The sequence below is a fragment of the Mercenaria mercenaria genome, chromosome 3 (assembly GCF_021730395.1).
Source record: "Mercenaria mercenaria strain notata chromosome 3, MADL_Memer_1, whole genome shotgun sequence".
NCBI classification, from domain to species: Eukaryota; Metazoa; Mollusca; class Bivalvia; order Venerida; family Veneridae; genus Mercenaria; species Mercenaria mercenaria.
In genome coordinates this window covers 53,723,735-53,751,110 of record NC_069363.1, presented here as the reverse complement: position 1 = coordinate 53,751,110, position 27,376 = coordinate 53,723,735, and the positions used below count along the sequence as shown (strand labels likewise).

The 27,376-nt window shown below is 34.0% G+C and overlaps 1 protein-coding gene across 1 annotated transcript in view; it reads right to left on the bottom strand.

Moving 5' to 3' along the window:
- Nucleotides 1-417: 417 nt before the first annotated feature.
- LOC123525752 (uncharacterized) overlaps nucleotides 418-27,376 on the bottom strand; it is a 38,715-nt gene continuing 11,756 nt past the window's right edge. Inside the window, exons 18-55 of the mRNA XM_053538519.1 lie at nucleotides 27,162-27,239; nucleotides 26,702-26,834; nucleotides 25,942-26,107; nucleotides 25,455-25,657; nucleotides 24,945-25,110; nucleotides 23,728-23,847; nucleotides 22,606-22,681; nucleotides 22,089-22,122; nucleotides 21,657-21,795; nucleotides 21,307-21,415; nucleotides 20,627-20,776; nucleotides 19,882-20,038; nucleotides 17,932-17,995; nucleotides 17,583-17,670; nucleotides 17,227-17,390; nucleotides 16,506-16,679; nucleotides 16,109-16,232; nucleotides 15,777-15,845; nucleotides 15,053-15,182; nucleotides 14,666-14,819; nucleotides 13,913-14,112; nucleotides 13,470-13,635; nucleotides 12,295-12,414; nucleotides 11,548-11,623; nucleotides 11,169-11,202; nucleotides 8,852-8,993; nucleotides 8,028-8,136; nucleotides 7,598-7,762; nucleotides 7,271-7,424; nucleotides 6,293-6,356; nucleotides 5,564-5,651; nucleotides 5,119-5,324; nucleotides 4,637-4,837; nucleotides 4,294-4,399; nucleotides 3,922-3,999; nucleotides 3,498-3,621; nucleotides 2,608-2,734; nucleotides 418-1,069 (exon numbers count right to left, since the gene is read on the bottom strand). Of these exons, the coding sequence (XP_053394494.1) occupies nucleotides 932-1,069; nucleotides 2,608-2,734; nucleotides 3,498-3,621; nucleotides 3,922-3,999; nucleotides 4,294-4,399; nucleotides 4,637-4,837; nucleotides 5,119-5,324; nucleotides 5,564-5,651; nucleotides 6,293-6,356; nucleotides 7,271-7,424; nucleotides 7,598-7,762; nucleotides 8,028-8,136; nucleotides 8,852-8,993; nucleotides 11,169-11,202; nucleotides 11,548-11,623; nucleotides 12,295-12,414; nucleotides 13,470-13,635; nucleotides 13,913-14,112; nucleotides 14,666-14,819; nucleotides 15,053-15,182; nucleotides 15,777-15,845; nucleotides 16,109-16,232; nucleotides 16,506-16,679; nucleotides 17,227-17,390; nucleotides 17,583-17,670; nucleotides 17,932-17,995; nucleotides 19,882-20,038; nucleotides 20,627-20,776; nucleotides 21,307-21,415; nucleotides 21,657-21,795; nucleotides 22,089-22,122; nucleotides 22,606-22,681; nucleotides 23,728-23,847; nucleotides 24,945-25,110; nucleotides 25,455-25,657; nucleotides 25,942-26,107; nucleotides 26,702-26,834; nucleotides 27,162-27,239 (4,796 nt within the window). The 3' untranslated portion in view covers nucleotides 418-931. The remainder of the gene's footprint in view (nucleotides 1,070-2,607; nucleotides 2,735-3,497; nucleotides 3,622-3,921; nucleotides 4,000-4,293; nucleotides 4,400-4,636; nucleotides 4,838-5,118; nucleotides 5,325-5,563; nucleotides 5,652-6,292; nucleotides 6,357-7,270; nucleotides 7,425-7,597; nucleotides 7,763-8,027; nucleotides 8,137-8,851; nucleotides 8,994-11,168; nucleotides 11,203-11,547; nucleotides 11,624-12,294; nucleotides 12,415-13,469; nucleotides 13,636-13,912; nucleotides 14,113-14,665; nucleotides 14,820-15,052; nucleotides 15,183-15,776; nucleotides 15,846-16,108; nucleotides 16,233-16,505; nucleotides 16,680-17,226; nucleotides 17,391-17,582; nucleotides 17,671-17,931; nucleotides 17,996-19,881; nucleotides 20,039-20,626; nucleotides 20,777-21,306; nucleotides 21,416-21,656; nucleotides 21,796-22,088; nucleotides 22,123-22,605; nucleotides 22,682-23,727; nucleotides 23,848-24,944; nucleotides 25,111-25,454; nucleotides 25,658-25,941; nucleotides 26,108-26,701; nucleotides 26,835-27,161; nucleotides 27,240-27,376) is intronic.

The following is a 27,376-nucleotide window of genomic DNA, read 5'->3' as shown; positions in this document are numbered from 1 at the left end:
TCATCCGGTTACGACAGAATATAATGAAATTACGAACTCTCACTTAACAGTAATCCGGGATGATTTCACGCTTCGGACACAACAAATGCTAACGTTTTCAGCGCTAGATCTACTAATTATTCCGTCACTGGTTCTTTTATAGCAGGACAATATCAGAACATGAACATTCAGGTTTATCCCTGTTAGTACATGTACGGCTTTTGGTACTTTTCAAGCTTATTCGGGACAAATTCAGAACACTGAAAGTCCCGATAATATAAGCATGACAACTTAATGCTGATATTTACCAAGTTCAATTTTAATTGGAGGAGTTGATTACATACAAAAGTGTGACAGACGGACGAATGGACAGACTGATGGACGCGCTGACAGTTCAAACACTATATTCTCCCAGGTGTTCGACAGCGGAGGCATACAAATGATATGAACTTTATTCATATAAATCACAGTTTTATTTGAACAAAAGATATCAATGGATATGTAGTATATCTGGTATCTGATGTATTAAAATATCAAATGAAATACACGAAACTGAATCGATATAGAAGTGGGATGGTGTCATCTGATACAATAATAAATGAGAATTGCTTGTGTCAAGCAAAATTACAGAAACGCGATAATTGAAACTAGAGTAGAAAACAGTTACTAGAATGAACAAGGCATCACTGAATATTCTAATTTACAATTTGTTGAATGAAAGAAAATCATTGAAGAAATCATGACATGGATTCTTTTTGATTTGATGTGGTATGTTCAGTGCAGATTCATCACAGATACTGATCATATAAACGTCTTTCTACATATACTGATAAAACAACTCGATTCATGCAGAACACAAGAAATATTGGAGTACATATCTGAAATGAATAGTAAATGTTGAACGTACAAATTCACGTTTTACACTCATATACACTTTGAAGTGTAAGTAAAGCTATCCAAAATTAAGTGGTAACAAGGTTCTCAACCGGACGGCAACATCAAACGGTACTGCTGATAAAAGTCCAAGTCCTGTAAGCAATTCAACATCACGAACCCTCGCTTCGTTTTCTTTCAAGAATGTGTCAATGTCCTGAAAATAAACGTGTTAATTTTAAATTGATTCCACAGCAATGGCAATATAAGTATCGAGTAGCAATGTCAGAAACAAACTATATGCATGACCTTATATTGGATGTTTTCACGGTGTTAGATCCGCTACATATGTGTTCATCTTCAAATAAAAGGAAATAGAAATCATAATGTAATGTGTGGTTGTCATAAATCGAACAAGAGCTCCGCCAAGCGGGGCAATATACGCGCGAAGGGTTACATCAGAGGATGGGAGCAAAATTTAAAGAACTTGACTGTTATATCCCAAAGGACTGGAAAAACAAAAGGAAAACTTAAAAAACAAAAGTCCACAAAAAAAAATGTTCAAAGTCCACAAAAAAAATCCTTATCAGGTACAGGTATGTAAAAATACACTTAAAAATTGGAGGTACCATCCATGTTGTACCACAGAAAAGTGGTCTCGGTTTTTCCCTACGGCCAATACTAAAAAAGTTTAAAAATAAGCTATTTATAGTAACATAAAAGGGAAGTAATTAAAAAAATTTACTGCAAGTGAACAAAAAAGATATCTGCCAAATAAAAACAAGAGCACTGCAAAGCAGAGCAATATACACAAAGCAAAGTAATATATGACCTTTGACCCTTAAGTGTGACCTTGACCTTGAAGCGAGTTATCCGGAACATGCGCTCTGCACGTTGCCTCAGTGTGGTGAACATTTCTGCCAAGTTTCTTTGAATCCATCCAGCAGTTCAAGAGTTACAGAGCCGACACGAAACAAACTGATATGAATTTTGAACACTCACTGTGACCTTGACCTTGAAGCAATCATCCGGAGCATTTTGCACGTCGTCTTGGTGTGGTGAACATTTGTGTCAAGTTTCTTTGAAATCCTTCAAGAGGTTCAAGAGTTACAGAGCGGACACGAAACAAATTGATATGACATTTGACTCCTAAGTGTGACCTTGTCCTTGAAGCAAGACATCCAAAACAGGCGCTCTGCATGTCGTCTTGGTGTGGTGAACATTTGTGTCAAGTTTCTTTCAAATCCTTCAAGGGGTTCAAGAGTTACAGAGCGGACACGAAATTGCTAATGGACAGACGGACGGACGGACAGACGGACACCAGCGTCATAACATAATACGTCCCTTCGGGCGTATAACAAAAGTAATTACTAAACATTGTGTTGACGAAAGTTTAATCTCACTAAATAGATTACACAGTGTATAGACTAGCTCATAGACTATGATATACGTTTTTACATTTTTATGATTCAATGTCGTGAACTGAGCCGACAATGATAATTTTAACATCTTTCCTCTAAGAAATATCAAGAATAGACTGGCTTTTGACTCTACGAAATTGAATTAGAAAAAAAGGAAAATCAATGTAGAAATATTTTATTAGCAGTTTAGTGGCTAGTCTACATAGTGTGTTAAGCTAGAGAAATTTAAGCCTACTACGAGATCTGGCATGGACTTTACCATCCTGCCGATGCTATTAGAAACGTCTTGGGGAAATTAAAAACCCTTCTTTATCTAATGAAAGTTCTTATTTACCTTACATATTCTAGTATGATCAAGGTGAGGAATGATATATGATTCAATGTGGTATTTCTCACAAGTATCAATCTTCTTGCTCGTCTCCATACAGTTTGTTAGGATGATGAAGTAATGGCTTGGAAGACTGAAAAAAAGAAACAACTGTAAACATTAACTCCTGACCTCATATTAATTGAATATTTTTTAATAATCAAATGCTTTAAATGTTATGTGTTGATGTCCATGTCTAACATGTGATCAAATATTGACTGATTTTACTCTTTGACAAGTAGATCACATTGAGATCAACACAGACAGTACACTCTATTATATCAGTGACACAGATGTAGATGTAGATGTCTTTCAAACTTTCAAACTTTATTTTCCAACTTAGATTTACATCAAGTAAACAACATAAGCAACATTTTCATAGTTATACAGTGGATAATGGCAGCATAATATCATATTAACAAATTGCAGTTCAATGGAGAACGACAAACATAATATATATAGCAGTCTGAAAAATGTATGTGATACTACAAAGCATATCAAATGATGATAATGTATGTGTTCTACCAATGTTCCAATAAATATATTAGCGTAAAAAGTTCTTAATAATTACATCGACAAATACTAGTATACTTAATTTGTTCAGTTGTGGATGGCGTAGGTAAATATTGCCCAACCAATTTGAAAACGACCTGGTCATTCCCAAGCAATATTTCGCCTTGATCCATAACAGGGTTCCGCTTTTCAGACGTCCCTCTCAATTATCAATTATCATCAAGTTTAAAAATTTTGGAGGTGTTTACGCCATTGGTAAGGAAATATGAAGTGTGTTCCACAAACGTACAACAATTCACACATCACGATAGAAATACGTAGAAAGAGGACATTAATAAACAAACCTTATGTTTACACTATCTGGCAAACTGTTATGGTCATTGTCAAATGCTGGTCCTAGCAAAACGTTCACATCCTCATTAGGTAATATTTTCTTAATGATGAAATTCATAACTGGTTTCCAAATATCTAGAATTGACAAAAATTGTTTTAAGACTGATAAGACCGTTAATTAATCAGTAGGTGAAATGTGAGAAAATGATATTCTGTTGCACTGTTTTAAGAACAAAGGAGGTCGTCAACAATAATGTATAAATTTCAAGAAAGACAAATTGAAAAAAAATCCTGAATGTATCTTTAATTATCATTGTATGTATTGTTTACTGAATATGACACTGTTAACCATAATGTTCAGTTTTATTCTTTTTTCTTGATGATGTATAATGCATACAATTTTCAAACACACGCAAGTAAAAGGAAATTACATACTTCCATAAAACGAAGACTTCATTCTAGTTAGACCTGGTGATAGAAAGGTAGAACTACTACGGTCTGTCTGGAAATACTCTGCAACAAAATATAGTTACACGATCAAACATACATTATAAGAAGCATAGTGTTATTTTATTTCTGAACGGCATAATTTAACGATTGCATAATAACAGGCTTAACTGTCGTGCACATTTTGATGTTACCATACGTCTTAAGCCATTTTAAGTTTGTCCCAATACAAACATCTTTCAGAGGATTCAAAAGGGATATAGGAGTGAGCACAGTTTCGCACTTTATGGGTACAAGATTAATTAATCGACGCATCAAAAATTTGCCCATAAGATTATTCCTGATGTAAATTATAAATACCGTTTAATAGCGTGTGCATTACATCTTGACTGGAATCACACATATTTGTAGACTGATTCTGTATTCTCGGGTCTGGTATATAACAATTCCCAATTTCCCTTGGACCCTGCCATATAAGGAAAAACGTGAAAAGAAAAAACGTGATAACCATCATTTGGAAAAAAGCAATTAAACCGAATAAACCGAAAGCTAATTTTCTAAAGGGAGATGTAAAACAAAACAGAAAAGAGATAAATTAATAGATGATGGCCTTACGACTGTATGTCCTGATGAATTAATAGGTTTATACTAAAGAGGACTTTACTGCAGAACAACTGCAACACAAATATTTCAAAAGGAATACCGTGACTTGTGATCCGTTCAATGTTTGTGATACCCAGACTGGTATCTCCAACTGTTTATCATACGCCAACACAGAGTCCTCATAACTGAGTAGCGTCACATTCCTATACCGAAATGAATTTGCATCAAGCTTTGGCTGTCCAAGTGGGGTATGATTTCTATTTGGTCGAGGTTCAGATAAGGCCGTGTAGATATTCTTTATCTGTTCGGAAAAGTTAATTAACTGTAAAACACGACAATCCGCCCGCCTAACTTAAATAATCTTTAGAATAAGATTCATCCATTTATCTGCTGACAAAAATATAAATGACAAAAGTTAAAAATGGTAAAAAACTTGCAAAAGTCAAGGCAGTCACCTGGTGACGAGAAACATTGTGAGGATTTTCATTTTGACGTGATTCATAAAATTCAGATAGGTTGTTAGTAAATCTTAGACTAATAAGTTTATCAATTATGCAAATATGATAAACATAATAAACTTGCCTCATTAACAGACAAAGATGAACAGTTTCCAGCACAATTTAGTGACTTCACGAAGAAAACATATTCGTCCGCACTTCTATATTTAGATGAAGAGTTTTCATATTCTTCATACTGTTCTTCACGTTTAACATTCACTGGCTCCTTAAGAATATGGTTCAGAGATCCCACAGTTCCATTGTTAGGGGCAGCAGTAATATTTAGAATTTCTGCAAATCATTTGATGTGTATGATAAATGAAAAAGATTGCATATTATATACCAGAGCTATTCAATATGAAAATGTACTTACATAACTTTTAATATAATGTACAAATTACATTGAAATTACAGTATATGATAATAACACAGAGACAGTAGGGACAATAGTGGAGACAAAGTGCCATTCAATTATATTAACAACAAAAATAAAATCCATGTAATATAAAGTTTTATAATCTAGACATTACCAGTAAACATGTTATAAAGTTCGATGTTTTCAAATGGATCGATTGTCTGATTCCATTTAAATGCGGGACCATAAGCAAGGAATAACGCCTGAAAAACAAAAGTGTAGTGCAAGATATAACGGAGTGCTTCCTATTAAATATCGTAACGTTAAATTGAATATAACAACCGCACTTAAAATGCAACCACAGCGGACTTCAGCAATACCAAAAATTTGATGTTAAACACATATACATTTTGCTATAGTATACAGAAATCAATATTACTTTCATTTTACATCTGGGGCCTCCGTGGCCGTGTGGTTAAGGTCGCTGACTCTGGATCACTTGCCCCTCATCGATGTGGGTTCGAGCCTCACTCGGGGCGCTGAATTATTCCTGTGAGGAAGCCATCCAGCTGGCTTACGGAAGGTCGGTGGTTCTACCCAGGTGCCCGCTCGTGGTGAAATAATGCACGGAGGAGCACCTGGGGTCTTCCTCTACCCTTCAAAACTGGAATATCGCCATATGACCTGCAATTGTGCCGGTGTGACGCTAAACCCGATAAAATAAATTCATTTTATATGTAGAAGCATATCATCATATCTTTGATGTATCTGAAAAGTTTGAAAATCAAATTTAATCAGTCAAAATAGAACTGTTTCTTCATACAGATAAAATGTTGCAAAGTATATTTATCTATGAATTCTTTGAATTTAATGCAATACTTTATGCTTGTACAAGGACACATACCTCCATGCTTTTGTAAATATTATCGTATCCATGGTTACCGCCCCAACAACTCCTGACATAGCTCCTAATTAAACATACCAACTTTTAAAAACAGGAGCGTCAACGTAAAAAATTTGTACATTGAATTATACTGAAAATATATAAACTAGAAAGTACAAAGAAAATGTGTAATGGAAACCGGTACAAGTTTGAACATGGGTCAAGCAGAGACAGTAGGGATAATTTCACATTGTTTTATATGCTGAAATACATGTATTACTAAGGCTTCGCAGATTTTGTTTTTAAAATTGGTTACTGTAAATACCTTGTGGAAGTGTACTCCAGAAAAACTTTTCTACTATCCGAAAAAACTATTTTAAGCATTAAGGTTTAATTTTCATTTCCATGAATTTTGTTTTTATGTTTGTAATTACCGCTAAGAAAATGAGAACATTATAATGTTTACTAGACAAAACATTTTTTCCGCCATTTTCATTTTGCCAATATTTTAGAATTACTCAAAGCTTTTTCCACAATTAAGCATGATTCTATTTGGTCAACATACTACATAACAAAATTTCAGAAATATCAAATTACGAAAAGATAGAAAGGGCTAAAAAAACAAAAAGTTGTGTTTTTATAAAACGAGTAAAAACCATTAAACTGGGAAATGTCACTGTGACTTTCAAACATGTATATAGCTTCTTACGAAGATATATATATAGAATGACAATAAATGTTTCAACTAACTAGAGCAATTGTTTCAAAGATACCTCATAATCCGGGCAAGTTGAATTTTGTTTATTTTAAATATATACGTGTATGTAAAACAAGTAAAAAAGATGTCATTTATCTGATTGTTGTTATCTGCTAAAGAAGTAGACAGAACTATGGCCATAAAATTCGTTCAAAGTAGCCTTGTTGAGCAAGTAAATCATCTTTGAAGCCATTTTAGTGAGTTTCTTTGTGTTGTGAGGAAAACTAAAGATAGTTATATACCGAGTAACAAGCCATCCTGTTTCAACATCTAATATTGTGTCGTCAATTCTATCGTTGTTTGTATAATGATGACGAACAGGAAGTGACGTCTTCTGGTACACATTCATGTGAGGACTTGCACACGTTATATTTGACAGCAGATCATCATAAGGCTCTGTGATAATTACAACATTATCAGACGTGTATACACATCAATATAGCTCAAACAAAAGACTGTGGTGTTATTACAACTACTGATAAAAACATGTTTCCAAATGATTTAAATTTGTAATGAAGTTATACTTTCCAGACAAACACATTAAATAATAGGTAATATGAGTCATATACCTGGGTTGTCAGCTGGCCATATGTCCCGTACAGTTGAATTGTAACGGTACTTATTCGCTATTCTGCCAAATGGTCCCTCCCAAATGTAAAAGTTGCCTCTCAGGTAGTCGTTGTCAACGTAATGACTGAGGCGAACAATCTTTTTGCAACTTACATCATCCATTCCTAGGAGAAGAAAATAAAGAGAAACATAATGTTGATATATCTGTGTTAACGTCTGGTGATAATATATATCATTCAATGTGTACAAGTGTTCACACTGACAGGGGACATTCAATAGCATCAGGTTAAACTGATCGCCATTAATCATTTCAACGAAATTTTGTGTACAAAAATATAACGTCAAAGTGCCAATATATATCTAAATGTTTACATAAATATATATGCAGTACGCAGAACATTTCCTCAGTTACTTGCAGTATTTACTTACCATGGTCAGCAGTAATAACAAGGTTTACGCAATGATGTAGCTTCCTAGAAAACAAGCCATCCATCAGTTCACCAATGGTTTCGTCTACACGTGCTAAAGTTGCACCAATCTGAAAAGTTTTTTTGTTAATTTTACAGTTTCGTTTTTGGTATATAGAGTACCAGGTATATATATGTACATAAATAAATATAAAATACTAGTATAAACGCTTAAGTTCAGTAGCTGGAGCTTTAGATATCATATAAATCTTAGTACTGTACAATAAACTTCATAATATGCCTACGGTTCATAATATGCCTGTGGTGTAACCTATTAAAACAGTACGAAGATCAATTTATCTTAAAAGTATTTCAGATAAGTTAAAATCGCAAGAAATTTGGATCAGTTTTAGGCATCATGCTATCGCTCATTAAATGAAAAAACGTATATTTAAAAATATAACTGAAAAGCTTTCATGATACTTAACTTGCATATTATTGGAAAAAAACTAGTTTAAGGCAAATATTACAGATCAAAAGCTTCAATATCATTTACTTTATATAATTTAAAGAAGCACTCTGTGACGTAGAAGAGTTACACAACCCGCCGCGGATTATGTTTCGAAAGACTGTAACAATAGTTACAAAAATACAACGAAGACTTTCTCCCATTTTTTCGGAGATAAATATAATAGTTACAATCGGTCTTCAATTTTATAATCAAAATGTTAATTTCAAATAATTTCATTCACTCATAGTTTGATTAAGCTATCCGCTCACATGTCCAAGAAAAGCATGAAGTTCGTTTATGTTACATATTACGCATTTCCATTTAAGTCAATATACCTCTGCTTCATCACTTGGACCATGTTTATGTCCGGCTAAATCTGGTTCATCAAAATACAGGGTGATGAAATCTGGTCTCTCTCCTTCCGGCAGCGACATCCAGGAAATGACATCACGTACACGAGAAGAATACGTAACTGATCTAAAATATATTATTTATTCCAAGTGAAAGAAGGCAAAATTTGAATATAACAAGCAAATTCGATTAATTGGTTTCTCCGCCGAAAGGGTTTGTGGTGAGGAATGGCAAAAAGATATATCCGGCAAAAAGTTAAGGATGTTAATAAGAAGCAAATAATTTCATTAGTCAAAATCAATTTAACAGAAAACAAATGTTTAATTAAAGAGTACATAATAAATGTATGATACTTTGATCCCTACTAAAGAATTTATTTTGAATGGGATATGCTTACTAGCTTAGCTTTTAAAATTAAATGCAGTTAATTGAAATGTGAGCTTGAAGTTTAACTGGAACGAAATATTGTCTTTGAGTGGTTTGGCACCAGGTGTTGCTGTTTAACAAGTTCATTTGAACTTAAAAGAACAGATTTCCTTTAGAGAACATAGGTAAGATATCTTGAACATGGCTGAGGGCAAGGTTTGTGCAGTCACAACTTAACATGTTGAAGGTTTGAACATTAAAAAAAAATAAAATGGAAATATATATATGTTTTTATATAGATATATGTATATATTTATTTTTTAGGGGGTGGGGGTGCAGAGGAACGGGAGAGGAAACAAAATTTCACATGTTGATTATAAATATTGATTGAAAATTAAAAATGAAAAAAAAAAGCGGATAAAAGGGTGAAGTTGTGGGGGGGGGGGGGGGGGGGGGGGGGGGGAAAGGGTGCATGATCAGTGGTGGGCATGACTGGGTGGAGAAGTGAGGTGGGGGAATGGTACAACTTGGAAGGTTTGAAAAAAATCTAAAATAAGAAATGAAAAATATTTTTTTTTTTTTTGGGGGGGGGGAGGGGGAGGGGGAGTGGGGTTGGGAGGGGGAGGGGTGTGACCAAGGCAAGTAGGTGACCAGGTGTGGGTGCGCAACTTTACATGTTTATAATAAATGTTCACAGAAAAGAATGAAAGAAATTTAATGAAATTCTACCAAATGGTAAGTTTGTTATGTACAAATATGTGGATTTTTAGACAATTAAAGGGCAATAACTCTGAAGTTACAAAAGAAATTCGTACAAAATTGTCTGTGCACAACCACATTATAGTGCTCTAAATTCTGTTAAAGTTTCCTAGTTCTAGGTCAAATATATCAAAAGTTATGATGCAGAAATTGCCATATCTATAGTACCCTATATAGTTAACACTACAAACTTCTAAGGGCCATAACTCTGGTGTTACTTGATGGGCCCCATAACCTCATAGTGGTGAACATGTATATGAAGTTTGTTTGAAAAAAATCTAAAATAAGGAATTATTTTTTTTGGGGTGGTGGGGAGGGGGGGGGGGGGGGGGGGATAGGGAAGGTGGTGTGTGATCAAGGTAAGCGGGTGACCAGGTGTGGGTACACAACTACACATGTTTACAATAAATGTTGATGGAAAAAAATGAAAGAAATTCAATGAAATTCTACCAAATGGTAAGTTTGTTATGTACAAATATGTGGATTTTTATACAATTAAAGGGCATTAACTCTTAATTTACAAATAAATCTGAATGAAATTGTGTGTACACAACTATATTATGGTGATCTAAATTCTGTTTAAGTTTCATAGTTCTAGGTCAAATATATCAAAAGTTATGATGCAGAAATTGGCATATTTATAGTATCCTATATAGTTAACACTAGAAACTTCTAAGGGCGATAACTCTGGTGTTACTTGGGCAATCTGACTGAAACTTGACGGGCCGCAAGAACTCATAGTGGTGAACATGTATATGAAGTTGAAATAAATACTCTCAACTGTTTCCTAGATATGGCTCCGGACGGACGAACGGAAGGACGGACGGACGGACAGACAGACGGACGGATGGACGGACGGACGGACAACGCCAAAACTATATCCCTCCGACTTTCGTCGGGGGATAATAACAACGTGTTATTCAACGTGTTTAATAAATTCAATGTAGAAATATACAAATGAAAATAATTCTTTGACAAAGTTAATTCGATAATCGGCTGTTTTTATACTTGAAATCAAGTCAATTACACTTATACATGTACCAAAGCATGACATGGTTTCATTTTACCTCAGCAACGTTAAACACATGATGATTTGTGTCATATGTATGGAATTCGATTTATTTTCATTTTAATCTGAATGCATGTCTTATAAACATGAAATAAAAAATACCATACCCATCATATTTCTTAAAGATATCTGGATACTCTCCTGTTACAAAGAAAAAAAATAATTATCATTATAACGGACCTATGTGTGTATTGTATATAAATCTATCAATCCTTTCTCATTAAACTACGTGTCGATTTTTCAAGACTTATTCTTTCTAAACATTTTGTGCTCATTTATCAAGATTGAGTGTGTTGTTTATCAAAACTTATTCAACATTTTTCTTTTTTACAGACTTTCTATAAAGCATTTTGTTTTGACATATCAAGAATTATTAAATATTTCGGGTTGATTGATCAGACTTACTCATGTTTGTGCGTTTTTTACTTATATAAAGTATCATAGCTATCAACATGAAATTACTACATGTACATACGTACAACTTACCTTGAATTTTAACGTCAGACCCAGGCCAAAAGTATGTCGCCGTTTTGAGACCTTGTCGTTTGGCAGTAAGCCATATCTAAAGATGACGATACGTCATTATCATATGAGCCGCGCCATGAGAAAACCAACATAGTGGCTTTGTGACCAGCATGGAACCAGACCAGCCTGCGCATCAGGATCCATGCTGTTCACTAACGGTTTCTCTTATTGCAGTAGGCTTTAGAAGCGAACAGCATGGATCCTGACCAGACTGCGCGAATGCGCAGGCTGGTCTGGATCCATGCTGGTCGCAAAGCCACTATGTTGGTTTTCTCATGACGCGGCTCATATAAATAAAGGGTTCGATTATTTGTTTATGAAATGACTTAAATATGTTATGACTGATAGAAATTATACATAAGCTATATAACTGACCGTGCTCTGGTCTAAATAAACTACAGAAACAAAAGCCATAATGAAAACTCAGTCTTGATTTTGTTGACAATGAATACCAGTCAATATCGCAATAAAGAACAAGGTCATAGACGTGAAAGTGATTTGACCTCTATATTGATATATAATACTTACAACTACCACTGCTATTAGACCATAATATAACGGGTTGAAATCAAATTATTATGTTTCATCTTTACATCATGTTATCAAAACATGGAAACAGGCGTAAATTAAACACTCATTGCTATCAATATCCAGGATCAATATAGTCTGTTAGACACACCAAAGAAAAACAACACAAAAAGTACCGACCGGTTCGCCACCCCACCATCTTGGGTCACCTGATGTGTTACTACCTAAATAGAAACGTTTTCCTATTTCCATATCGTACATGTTGTTGTCTATAATCCCGTGAGATTCTGGATATAATCCCTGAAATTACAGAAAATGAAATCAGCAAATATTTGCTCGAATCAAAGCAGGCAAACGGTCAAAAATAAGAATAAACTACATTTGTATTTCTTGTGCGTTTATACAGGTATTAACCAGATTAGGACTTTGGCAAATCAATGAATCGCGCCAATGATTCTTGGACTACATGCCAGAAGTCCAAAAGTGATTCATATCCGTATAATAGCGCGTGAATTAACAAGCAGTCCTTATACTTACATATTCGCGGTAATGTTATACAAAACAGGAGTGTTTCCCATAAACATTAGAAACTCATATCAATCTCCGACTTAAAACTAACGATATGTGGACAGTACAACAAAAAAAAACAGCCCGTTTTAAGTTGCAATTTGTCTTCTGAAACAAATACTTTTCCTGATTATGATTTAAAAAATATCCTTACTGCATAGTCGTTTCATTAATCTTTACCATGGGAGAAGTAGTTAAGCTATTATTGATTTTTCTTTTAAATTTTTTGCTGCCAATTTTATGATATTTTATGAATGACGTCAGATCTAATCGCACGTTCCACATCGCGGAAAAAGGTTGCCATTAATATTTAGAAATAATCAAGACCTTTCAGCTTTTTGTCGTCATATGTATTTATCACGATTTAGAATTCAGATACGCAGGCATTGATTATCTAAGGATATGAACGAAAAACAGTGGTAAGTTAGGCGACAAACCACAAGAAGGCCTTGATTGTTTTCATTTGTACATGTTCTTTGAAACGTTTCTATGAAAATTATATTGGACTTGATTTATCCAAGTAGTAATGTAGTATGTAAACATTGAAATTTAACTAAAACATGCCTTCAAAGGACATTGTTGAAAAACAATTAAGCTGGGAATATGAGATCGTGCGAATACAGATTCACTTCTTGTAAAACGTATAATGCAGAAGTATCTTGCATTAATTCTATATATGCCAAAAGGATACCTAGGAATGAAAAACACAATATATTTTGCATTGAAAACATGTTTTCTGAAACATATTTTAATCTGATGGATGTGTCTGGAATACAAAATATACTTACAGTGACAATACTGTAGTGGTTCGGAAAAGTTTTTGTTGGATAAACTGATCTCATATAAGGTGCATGTACACCGCACTTGCTCAGTTTAGAAATCGTTGGGGTCATGTTTCTCAACAGATAATCCGCACGAAATCCATCCAGCGAGATCAGTATCGTAGGCTTGTAACTAAGATATATGATATGGAAAACGATAAGCTATGTGATTTAGTTCAGCATATTATCTTGAATATTTTCATTATATAAACATCCGTAAATATTTTTCTTAGACATTCTGTCAAAAATGGTCTTTTCCATGTCGTTGTGCAAGAACCTAAGCCATTAAGCATGGCTCACAAAAGTTTTCCAGTCTCATACATACTCAAGGTTTCCATTGATATATAATCAATCTGAGGTTATTTTTTTTCTTATAAATTTATAACTATAAATAAAAAAGGGTTGCGTACTCAGATTGGCACAAATCTTGGTGTGGACATTGTTCGTCTTCCCATGTACGTAGTACAGAAGTTTCCCAGATATCTTCAGGTAGAAATGTCCTCAGTCTAGCAGCAGTGGAAACATTAAATGAAGTCATAAACTGTAGACCTGTCAGTAATTCTATGTCTCTTATCCTTGCTACATTGTCCTTTAAGTAAACATCGGGTTTCTGTCAAAAAATAAAATCATATATCATCATATAGAGCACGTTGGTTTGTAAAGGTGGCTGTGTTTCAAATGCGGTATTTCCTGTTCAACTTTTTTTTGGGGGGGGGGGGGGGGGGGGTTACTGATATACATCGAAACTTAATTTGAACTTATACATTCATTTTTTTTTCTAAACAGTATTTTGCTTTTCTAGTCATTCATGACCGCTCATAAACCTGTCCGCGTGTGAACAATTGGTTATCGCAGCAAATACAAATACATATATATATCGCACACAGACTGAATCAAAATGACGACTAGATTGAAATACCACTTCAGTTTGCGAGGCGAGTCGAAGGAAATATGTTTATATAAACTTTGACAAGAATGGTACGGTTTTGAGGGCGAGCTGGATAAACGACAGCAATCTTACTTCTTTATAATTTTGGGTTGCATGTTAGACTTGACAGAGTCAAACATAACGTAATATATGTTTTTTTTTCGTTGAATAAAAAGAATAAAAGGGCATAGGAAGAAATGTTTTAATTATACAAAGGCTTGAAACTTATTCATACCAAACAATTGGGAGCATCTTTCAAGTTTTGTAGTATAAATGGAAGTATGTCAATATTTCCACCACATGGCAGTTGTTCTTCGGTGTCTTTGCACTTGATAAGTATTGCATAGATATGTGATGGGATAGGAAGAACACCATCTGTGTCCAAGTACCTATACATTGTGAAACATGAATTAAAATTTAAGAACAGAATAGCATAAATGATTAATGAAGCAACATTACGTTTAGCCATAGCACCGGGACGTATTTTAATTCAATTTAGAAAATGTTGTAATCGGAATACGTAGTGATATGAACTAAGATATCATTAAAGGTTTAGTTTCTTCCTCTACAATTATCGTTGACAGGACTATAATCACCTCCTATCATGTGACCAGGAACTAACCTTGTTTTATTGATGATTCCTTCCCACAACCCATCATTGTTATAATCGTAAATTGTCCCCACTGTAAAGCTGATGTTACCATAACGTGTCTTGTAATCTGTGAGCAGTTCAAACAGGTACTTCCATATTCCTGAAAGTCAGTTTAAATAGTGATTGGCGGTGCAGCATTAGGGTTCCACTTATTCAACGTCTTAATGTCAATGCTGACTGTTTGACTGACATCATTTGTACCTCGCCACCAATTCTTACCCCACCATCGAATGTTTGTATAAATACTGCCTGTCACCTTGTCACGTTCTCTAAACCTACCTTTTTATTCAATCTCAGATATGATTCTCCTGCTGCTTTAGTTTCTAAGACCAAGTAATAACCCAGTATATAATAAACGCTGGCAAACCTCAACTACTTAGCTAATGTATGTGATAATTATGATGCTATAATATAATGCAAAGTTCAGTCATAACACAAGGTGAAAGAACGAAATAATATAAGAGATCCTTAGAAATTAGAATGCATCCAAACTAAATCAACAGCAGACCTTTTTTTCAATTTCAGGTACGATTCTCCGTCTGTTTCAGTTTCAAAAACCAAGTGAAAACATGCCAAACGATGTAATATGTAATCAATTCTAGTAAAACTCAATAACTGTTTATACAAGTAGTTTATGTATTTGTTTATCTACTTCACATAATCGTTTTACATTTTGAAAACCAACGTAACGTACCATCATGGAATCCAGTAAAAAGAGGGACCACTGATGATGTCAGGTATGCATCGCTTGCCAACTCGGCAACTAAAATTACACAAAGAATTGTTTATGAAAGGATACAGCTTTCGAATCTTAACATAAAATTCATTTACTCCGTCATAACTGATAAATGATTGTAGTGTTAATATTAATACAGGAGAATATCATCTAAGAACATTAAGCATGAAAAAAAATATTTTACGGAAAATAATAATTGTCAATATAAGATTACATGTTTCAGCATCATCAGCATCTTCTCCATTTTTATCAACAATTATCACCTGCAGTAGAAATTAAAGCTAACTGACCTTTTCCTAGAAGCGGGAATAGTTTTACATCTGAATAATTCGTAGTAGTGGAACATAGATCAACAGTTGGTGGCACACGGGTGTCGTTTAATATACACAGATCCGAACCAGCTCTTATAATTTGCTGAAAATGAAACATACAAGAATTATATATCAGAAAACATTCTCAGAAAGTTTTAAGCATTTTATGATCGGATGTGTAATAATTAAAAAGTAGATTCTGTCACATTTCTGTTTTCACAAAAGTTTCTATAGTCGTATTGTCTATTGAGCCAAGACTCAATTGAATGCAAGGTATTTAATAATTGTTAAGGAAAAGCCAGTCCGTCACTGGTCCTCAATAAAATTTTACAAGATTCGATCAAGTTTGAGCTTTGAAAAAGAAGTATAAGCACACCGACTGTTTATTTAGCGTCGTCGCTAACATGACTGGGCCACTAAACGTATGACTAAAGGCGACTGAGAAACCCTTTTGGTGAAGCATGCATGACGAATCATTTGTATGTGCTGGTTTCCCAAACGGAAACGCACTGTCGTCCTGGTCTAAAAGTACATCTGAACTAACACGGTTCTGAAAATAATCATGTTGTAAAACAGATGACAGTTATCAATGTTACTGTAACATATACACACATATGTGATTGGAAACGTAGTGGACATAAGTAAATAAAAATAGGATTAAATAAAAAGTGTTGTTTCAAAGGAAAAAAGAAAACGAACATTTTAAAATGAAAAACAAGTGAGAAAATCAATCCTTTTCTTTATTTTTCAACACAGGCATAAATTTATATCAGAAGATGTCCTGCAATGTTGTTTGGGTTTCTGATCTAAATTTATTTCTATTTTCACTGTTATTTGATTTTCTTTTCTTCTTTTAACGTTATCTATATACATATAATAATAGACTACATAGATTCACTGACTTTACTCATTAGAATAGGATATTATCATTTTTCTTTTGATGATCTTGGTTCGAGATTATAAAACTGGGTTTGTAGAAGAGTTTTAGAATGCAGCCATGGCACTAGTTAATATCTAGATCGAGCACCGAATCAACTAAACCTGTAATGGAGCTTCAAGCTCAGCTGGTCTGTTTATCTTTAGATCATGTAACTTACATGAATGTTGTTGCATCCGCAAGGCAACAACGCTCCCGCATCACCGGTTCGGCAGTTTCTAACAACTGACATATTTGGCGTAGGTAGAGGTTTACTTGACCTCAGAATATAGTGCAAACTACCCCGCGTACCATTGTTTGGTGCACCTGATATGTTCAAAACCTCTGAAACAATCAATTCAAATGTTAATTCAGAGAAGTATGGACAGCTGAGCGTTGAGTAATTTCAGGAAATGGTAAATATAAAATGCTTAACATCGAATGATTTGTGTTTCTTTTTACATTATAATATAAAGAAAAAAGAAAATAATGTCTTATCTATAAGAGTGTATGTTTCTGTAGAAACAAAATATTTACCTGCCATTAGATCGTATAATTCTATATTTTCAAACGGTTCTGCCGTAAAATTATCTTTGAAAGCTGGCCCGTGGGCAAGGAATAATGCCTGAAAGAATACATATCATTTCAGTAGAATTATACAGATAGCTGACAAAATAATATTTAAAAACTCTGTTGTTTTTTTCCTGAAACAGAAAGAATATGATTTTTATACATTTGTATGAAAGGAGATATAATTCTGCAACCTGAAAAGGAGCGACATCTTGCCAAAAAAACATATGTATTTCTGAGCATACATACTGTATATTGATAAGATAATTGGAGGTAATTGGACTTAACAGTATTTTCAATGTTGTTCTATACTTACATGCATGTTCTTATATGTGTTATCCCATCCGTGATTTCCACCCGTGCACCAATGTGTCCTATCACTGAAATTAAGCTTAGATGTAAATATTTTAAACATTTTTATAAGTTGCAAATGCAATGCAATGGTTTCTACACCAAACAAGTAATCGAGGTAGAACATATATTCCGGTTAAAATAAGTTAAAAATAGAAATAATATGGTTAAAGAAAGAAGACAACTCAAGTTTGCAACGCATTTCGTATTAAAATACTTCTCCAGGCAAACACACAATGTATGAAATTAGAAAGAAATTTCTAAAAGATTACATCTAGTGATATGCATAGTGTTTACACGAATGAAGGAATAACATCTGTATACTCTCGAGAAAATAAAAAATGCATAACAACATTCATTCATGTACACACCATGTATGTAAATACTTACAATTAAAATTATAATACGATCAGTAACTTTTTTCTATATTCATCTCTGAACATAAATCTGTATGTAGTTTATGTAAATGTTTAAATATACTTCTCAGTTACTTTTTATCCCATTAGTTGTATGTTGGAGATGCTACCTCTGTCCCATTTAATGTGTTATGTATACGAAATATTTCAATGCCAAACGGCTATGAAACATCATTTGAAAAACACAGTCATAAAATATGATTACACATTGTATTTACCCGTTTACGGAGTAAAAACTCCAACTTCTTACCGAGAGCACTTGCTTAGGTATAATTTATAAAAAGTTCAACGAATATGACATCAGGACGACCAAGTTATACAAGTCATAACAAGTGGTCATATAAAAATATATAAGGGGCCCTTTGAAATTTTTTTCGCCAAGAACAAAATGTTAGATTACTAGTTGTTAAATACACATAAAAAATCCGCAATACAGTACTAGTACTTTACAGTCGGCATGTGAATTGTAAAAAGTTAATGCCAAATTATTGTTCAGCTAGTTAGTGCAAATATTCAACGTGGTTAGAATCGAAAAAACAAACAAACAAACAAACAAACAAAAAACAAAAAACAAAAAAAAAACAACAATTGTGTGAGTTCCTATAGTTGATTAGTGAATAAAATATATGCAATCGTTCGGATTAGACTAATTAGATCAGTCGTGCTACAGCATTCGTGATTTAATTATCCAGTATCCGAGTTTCTACCTATATTTTATTTACCGGTTTAGGGGATATTTATGACTTATTATTCAAAACAAGTTTTAACTAAAGCGTCACCAGTGTCGCTTGTGTACATGGAGGTAGTGTTATTTTTATGCCGCCACTCGTGAGGATACTATTCTCAAAGCTCACTCGGTGAAATAAAATTACATTTTACATAAAAAACAATTGTTTTTTATATATTATGTTTTTCGTCACGAAAGACAAAGATATTGGCACTTTTCATTTTGTCCGATTTATATTCCCCACAGGTAGCCCAAACAACAAAAAATCAATGTATACCAAAACTATATCCGCAACAATTATATATTAGGAACATTTTCTAGCACAAATCAGGACTAGAAATTTTAATCGTCTTTATTGTGCTGTAAGATGTGAACAATCGCCGAGTTTGTTAAACAACAACAACAACAACAACAATCAGCGGAGTAATACCCATATTTCAAGTGTTTGTACGGCCGCCATATTGGAAATAATGCGAATCGGGTAAAATATGTTGTGTAATTTCGTAAACAAATTATGGATTTATTATAATTCATAACTAGGGTAAAGTACTACTGTTCATTTTGCTTGTTTGTGTATCCTTATGTGATTTCGCGATTTTACGAATATCTGACATCTATCTATTGGCGATCGACTCTAAATAAAACTATGTATGAAAGATTTATACACATTAGCATCATCTTCCATGAGCAAATTCTTTTAAAGAGGAGTTGAGGCACTTTTACATTTCTTGTTTTTACAGCAGTACAACAGAAGAGATTTATGATAATTTACCTCAACACTAGCCACCCATCCTTCATATCAATAGAAACTTGTCCAATTCTGTTAGAGTTTGTATAATGGTGGCGTCTTGGCATAGTGTCTTTAGTGAACACCTTCATTGCTGAATGTTTGCACATTAAACTCTGCACTATCTCCTCTGACTGAAAGGCTGAATATCCTTATTGTCATAAGACAATGGCTTTAATAATTTAGCACATTTTTACCCAAATGCATAAATTAAAAGAAGAAATGATAATTGACTCAGGCGTTGTTAATATATTTGAAGGGTGCAATATTGCATTAAGTTTAATTCATAATATCACCTTTTCATACAGGATCGTTCTGTTTTATATGTTCTGTTTCAAATGCATTCCGGTAAAACTTAATCCCTCCATTGCGCTCTATGTAAATATTCAAATTAGCTGTCATTTTTATCAACGCTTACAAGAATTTGACAATTTGTAAAATAATTGTTAAAAAAGGATATTTATTTATACCGCATTTTTTTCAGATCTGCTGTAAGATTTTTTATTACAATTATGAATGAGTATTATCTGATATGTACTTTTGTATGGTGGATGTTTCTGCCATCTCGTTTGGCTTTTTGACATTCTGACATGTAGGCGCTCTTCAAGCTAGCCAAAATGCCAAAAGGAAATGGCAGAAATTAGCTACAATACTGTTAACCGATTGTTTCAGGTATACTGCGTGCATATATTGGACTGACTTGAGTTGACACCAAACATAATATACGTACATGTATTCAGTCTGTGAGCATTGTATCTATCATCGTTCTGAAACTGTGGAAATATTTGTCCAAACACCCTTTCAAACATGAGCATATTCTCTATATTTGGATAGAAATCTTTCAAACTGACCTTCCTCTCACAGCTTTGTGGTGACATTCCTGATAAATTATAATTCGTTTTGAATCAACAGATGGAGTCATTTCATTCAAAGAGTTGTATCTACATTCTGCAAAGTGCCTAGGGGTTTCTTAAGAGTGTCTGTAGCATCTGTCACTCAGTGGAGACGTTTCTACCATATTGATGTAGCGGGAATTTAAGACTGAGAGAATATGGATATATTCGTGTAAAAAGAATTAAACAGCATTGCTGAGATCGGTAGCGATAAATAATGTCATTAGATATCCGAGGCTCCAGTATGTGCTGTGCTGATATTACTTCAGGCGGATTCAGAGAACCGTTTTGCAATATGTAAGATACGAACCGTGTCGAAACTTTTTGGCAAAACGGTTCAAGGTTGTGACATATCTGTGAAATATATGCATACAGTTATATCTATATCTCAAATGAAAGGCAGTAGTTCCATACCATTCGGTAAACATTAAACAGTATAAAAATCTATTTTCGGAATAAAACATTTACTTGCGAGTTATTATTATCATGTCTTTAAATAATTGATACGTGAACACACCGTGATCAGCTAGAACGATCATGTTGATACAATTATGAAGACCTTTCTCATACAGATTGGACATCAAAATATGTAACAATTCATCTACAGTCTCTAACTGTCCGTTCACCTGTATACAAAAGATATATAATGATATGAAGGTTCATCAATTTATAATTTACCCTACATTACGTTATGAAATCCTTCGTATTTTATGTCTCATGCAGTTACAAATTGATATTGTTAATTGTATGACTATTTGTATCAAAAGACAACTCTAGTACTGTTTTATTAAATATGACAAACATGTAATAAATAATAATTTCTCATGTCTACTCGGGCAAAAAACCAGTTAATAATTATTTTTTCACTTCATCACTCTCTGGACCGCTGTTGTGGCCGGCGTGGTCAGGTTCATCAAAATAGAGTGTAATAAAATCAGGCCTGGTTTTCTCTGGCATGGTTAGCCAATCTAAAACATCGTATACGCGCTGACTGTATCCGGCTTTTCTGTAAAAATACAAATACTTCAGTCAATATGCTGTTCCAGTTTTATTTCAACACACGGACAAATAGCTTATTTAAACAAAGCGTGATGTCATAATCTACTTAAGCTAAATAAGACTGTTTGACTTTCTATTGAAAAGAAATCCCACATAACTCTATTATTACAATCACAATGAATAAAGATAAATATAACGACAAGATTGGTAGTGGTAAATATGATTGGTGCTTAAATTGTTATATAGAATCAGAATAAAATTGTACAACAACGTCTGCAAACACGTGAGAAAAAGCCATACCCATCGTAACTTTTCCATATATCTGGATACATCCCTGAAAATTGACATCAGATATTAATTTATTTTGGTTTAACGTCACACCGGCATAATTACATGTCATATCGCGACTTAACAGCTTTTAATATCGAAGCAATACCCAATGTGCCCCTCCGTGCTTTATTTCAGGCAAAGGCGGGTACCTAGGTAGAACCGCCGACCTCCCACAAGCTGCATGGTGGCTTCCTTTTATAATATGATTCTAAGTCCCTACACGGGTTTACGGCTATCTGTAAATGATGATGCCATGTAGTACAATTTAAAAGCCGAAACATCTGTTTAAAATGCAAATGACGAAATCAAAATAAGTTTGACCGTGATTAAAAAAGCAGAAAAGTAACAATTATGTCCTATGTATAATTTTTAATTATGTTAAAGATTAATTGTTCATGATTCAGTTACGATCTTTTCGGCGAGATCAAATTATTATATTCAATTTACATTTTTCTGTAACATGCATTAAATATGATAAAAAGTCTACCTGATATATTAACATCGGAGCCTGGCCAAAAGTACGTAGCAGTTTTCAATCCTTGCTTCTTGGCAGTTATCCATAACTGAAAAAATATTGTAGTCTGGTTCCAACGTATTTAAACGCTTAACACTAAAATAGTACAGAATGTGAATTAATTAACATGTTTGTAACGTCTTCGATGAATTCTTATTCCTACAACAGTTTCATTGTAATCATAGATGACTTGCATAGAGTGTTTAAGGTCAACACGTACAACTGTTCTTGTTTATATTGCAACGTCGACATGAGAAATTTGACCAGAAGCGTATGGTGTGACATAACCGCCTATGTTTAAAAATGTACTGTTACTATTTTATGACGCATGAAATACACAAAAACTGAAATTACAAGATACAACTCGTGACTTTAAACATACTTTTAAGGGGATGGGTTTCTTTTGTAATAATCTTTTCATTTGCTTCTTTGAAAAAGGTTTCATTAATTGAAACTTGGGAGATAGATTTTAATTTTGCGTCCTTTGTTGGCAAATAAAACACGGTTTTGAATTCAGATGCTTATATTAATTACGAGGCACCTGAACGAAAAAAGACAAGACAATACGCGGTAAAATGTTTTTTTGTTTATATAAAAGAATATTCAAAAATTGTTAGCATTTGAAATACAATACTGAAGTCGTGAAGTAAGCCTTTCAGCTGCATTGCAAATGTTCCCGATTAAAAAGCTATAAAAAATGGAAACACAGGTCGCTCAACACGACTATAAGGAAATTGTTGCAGTCTCGGTTTGATTAGGTCTGTTCATGGACTGTATTGGAAATGCATGCTACCGTCCACGCCCTCTAGTCACGGGTTGAGCAAAACTCAAAATTTACATATGTTACAAGTAGAAAAAACAATTCAGAGACAACCGCAAATGTGTTCATACGGCTGTGCACATGGAACGTTCAATGATACACTAGTGTGTGATTTCATGAAAAGCGGCGTTTGGATTCCAGTTAAAAAAAGGCTTCCCTTAAACGTAAAAAAACGAAGGGCAGAACTAAACAAACTGAAACAAACTAATGTCATACCTAAACAACACTATAAAACTACATTTGATTGCTTCTAGTTTGTTATTGAATTGTTTTACCGGTTCTCCCTTCCACCATCTCGGGTCCTTGGCTGTTCTAGCGGAGAGAGAGAATATCTGATCAATGTCTTCGTCATACATTTTGTTTGATACAATCCCGTGACTTTCTGGATACAGACCCTATAAGTAATGAAGGAACTTTTAAAATTTTATTTTACAGACGTCGCTTTCTCCAATTTAAGTGTTAGAAAATGATGTAATATTAAATGTTTACAAAACATGTCTTCAATCGATTTATTTCTATGTTTCTTCTCTATAGACCTATTATTCTTCAAACTTTCTTCCTCTGTAACATTTAATCATTTAATAGGAGCAATATAGAAATAACCTAATGGAAGAACGTTCACTGTTCGCTTTAATGGAGACCGTATATGTAACTAGTACTGTATCTAGGTCTCAATAGGTTTTGTACGTATCATATATGAGAGGTCTCCAATTCATAATATACCACTTTGCAGATGCAGTCTCCGCGAGGCATGCATGAGAATTTCGAGATCTGAGCTTTGTGTCTTTATCTTTATGACATTATCTTATATACATGCATTTTAATTCGAAAACAAGTAAGTTGTATGCGCGAAAGTATGTGACAAATGAGAGAGCTTAGAAGCTTTTAACCGTGATATTTATCTAAAGTGGACAAGCAAAGTTACGAAAAATGCACGGCTCATTAGCCCCAGACTACAAATCAACAAAGGAAAAGTTCCCGGAAGCTGTATAAATAATTGCGAAATCTGATTCACAAAACTTTATTTCTTACAAGGTTATGTTCTGCTATTCGAAGACCATGCACATAGGCTGTTGTGCTACATTAGTGAAAGTGTCAATGAAAGTACTTTGAAACCGCAGATCGTTTTTAAGCTTTGAGAGAACGTAAGGTTGATATTTCTTCTTGTGAAAATCTTCACTGTATCAGTGTGACTTGCCACTGACAGTTCCAAGGCGTTGTCCCATTGTATTCCTTTGTTTGTTCGTTTTGTCCTCGTGCGTTGGCTTTGTGTGTGCGCGCGTGCCTGTGTGTGTGTGTTTGTGGTGTGCACGTCTGCGTGCTGTGGGTTTCGTTTTGGGGAGGCTGCGTTTATGGTACGTGGCGTTTCCTGTTTGATATTTGTCTTTGTTTTTTTTTGTAAGTTTAAACCAAGCGAAAAAACTAATAAATCATTGATGAAGTGTTTCACTACTATAAAATACTGTGATAAAAGGAGATATTTCTTGCTTACGGTAACGATCGTGTAGTGGTTTGGAAATGTAACTGTCGGGTAGGCAGATCTCATGTAAGGTGTGTGCACTCCACATTTAGCAAGTCTCTCGACTGTAGGGGTCAAATGTCGACCTAGGTAGTCTGCTCGAAACCCATCTAAGGAAATCAGCAATAACGGTTTAGATCTGAAATATATGCTTAATGTAGATTTGTATTGCATTTTGAAGTTTGTATGAGTGACCAGATTTCCCGACTTTGACAGAGAAATCCGACTTCGAAGATATTATACTTCGATTATATTCACAGCTACATCCACTATGGCTGTATAACTTTATGATTTAAAATGTTAAAATTTTCAGTTGTTGATTTGTATCTTTATGAATGAAGTGTGAATTTACTTCACAAATTTATCGTAATATTACAATGGAAATTTTAAAAAATCCTCCAGCTTGTAAAAATACCATTACTAAATAGTTGTCTGTCTGCCAATATATCAAAGAGGACGCAATAATAATGTTATAGTGCATACCCTGCTGGACAAGCTGCGTTCGCTATCGGGCAGGGTAAGTCTTCCCATGGTGTCATTAAAGGTGAAGGCCACATTTTCAGGGGAAGGAAAGTTCGTAATCTGACTCCCTCTGACCTTCCAAATGATGTTAAAAATCTCATACCAGTTAGGTGTTCGATATCTCGAACTCTTGCAGCATTATTCAGCAGGAAATCCTTGTGTGTCTGTGTTGAATAAAAAAGTCAGTGTTAGAGCATTAACGCAAACCAGTTTCTGGAGAAAATCTTAAAGTCGGCATAAATATAACCGGAGAAAAAAGCAAAATCAATATTTTTTATACTTCTGCCTTACTTCAGTACACTGAAGAACTGATTTCGGTCATCTAATTTTAGGAAACCCATATGATGTAGATTATAACACAAGTGACAAATAGTATCATAGGTAAGCCAACAACATCTTAACAGGCTGTAATATGCAGACTATAAACAAGTTACAAAAGAAACTTTACCAAACAATTATTTGTCCCATTTTGGTGTGGTAAAATTATAGGTAAAACGTCAACATTTTCAGGTGAAATACATTCGGATAATTGGCCGGATAGTTTATCGGAGCATTTCATCAGTATCATGTAGAAATGGCTTGGTACTGGAATGACTTCGTTTGTGTCTACATATCTGGAAAATGGAAACGTGTCTAGTATCTTTGTGTAAATGTTCATTATTTACCTTTACATGAACATACATACTATGCTGAAACTTGTTGTCCTTGTATTTCTAATCATCTCAAAGATAGTAAAAACTTTAAGCGCTCCTCTTTCACATTTTCACATTTCGTTTGTGTCTACATATCTGGAAAATGGAATCGTGTCTAGTATCTTTGTGTAAATGTTCATTATTTACCTTTACATGAACATACATACTATGCTGAAACTTGTTGTCCTTGTATTTCTAATCATCTCAAAGATAGTAAAAACTTTAAGCGCTCACTCTTTCACATTTCCGATACCTTGCTTTTAGAGCCGTGACATGCTAATATGTCAAGTGCAATACATCGCTACATCTTATTCCAACATATATTTTGTTTTTGGCCAGATCCGTTGTACATTGATTCTTAGATGCTTTTCCGCTTGTGTAAATAAAATATACAAAATCTTTTAAATCTATTCATAGTTACTGTATACAAATCACTTACATAGAGATGATACGTTTTATATACATTATTTGTGTATTTATAATCTAGATATTTTTCACTTAGTTGGTCACTCTTACATAGTATGATTGCTTAATGTTGTATCCGCATGACTATCAAAATCATAGTCATAGATAGGTCCAACTGACACATGAATTGCTTTGTATTTGATAGCGTATTCTTTTAAAACACGCCAAGTGTAAGACCAAATACCTGCAAAACAAAGAATTAAGTATTACATCACTGGAGATATCCTTTACCAAACACGAGAATTTTCCGATGCCTGAATAAATGTTATATAGTGTCCGAACACAAACAATTAATAGTAATTTCCCAAACATATTACATTATCACATTATTTAAAATGTATACAAAAATGTCATAATCATAAAATGGTAACTGGCAACACATGAAACTGCAATTAACTTATGTTATGGGTTCCGTTCATATATTTAGATTCAAATGTAAAATGTAGACATTTCTCTCTAATATCGTTGCTTATAAATCTATATGACTATAAATGCAGAGAAAATTGTGTACCATCTCTAAACCCTGTGTACATCGGAACTTTGTTTGACGATAAATGTGCTTCAGATTTCCCATCGTTGAGCACAAAACCTAAAAATAGCAAATATATATTCGGAAGGTCAAGATCATGATTAAACAAAATCTATACTAACGTGTACGTTCTCCTATATGTTGTGAATATATATGCGTTACCTTTTCAGTTTTGACTGAATAATATACTGTATACT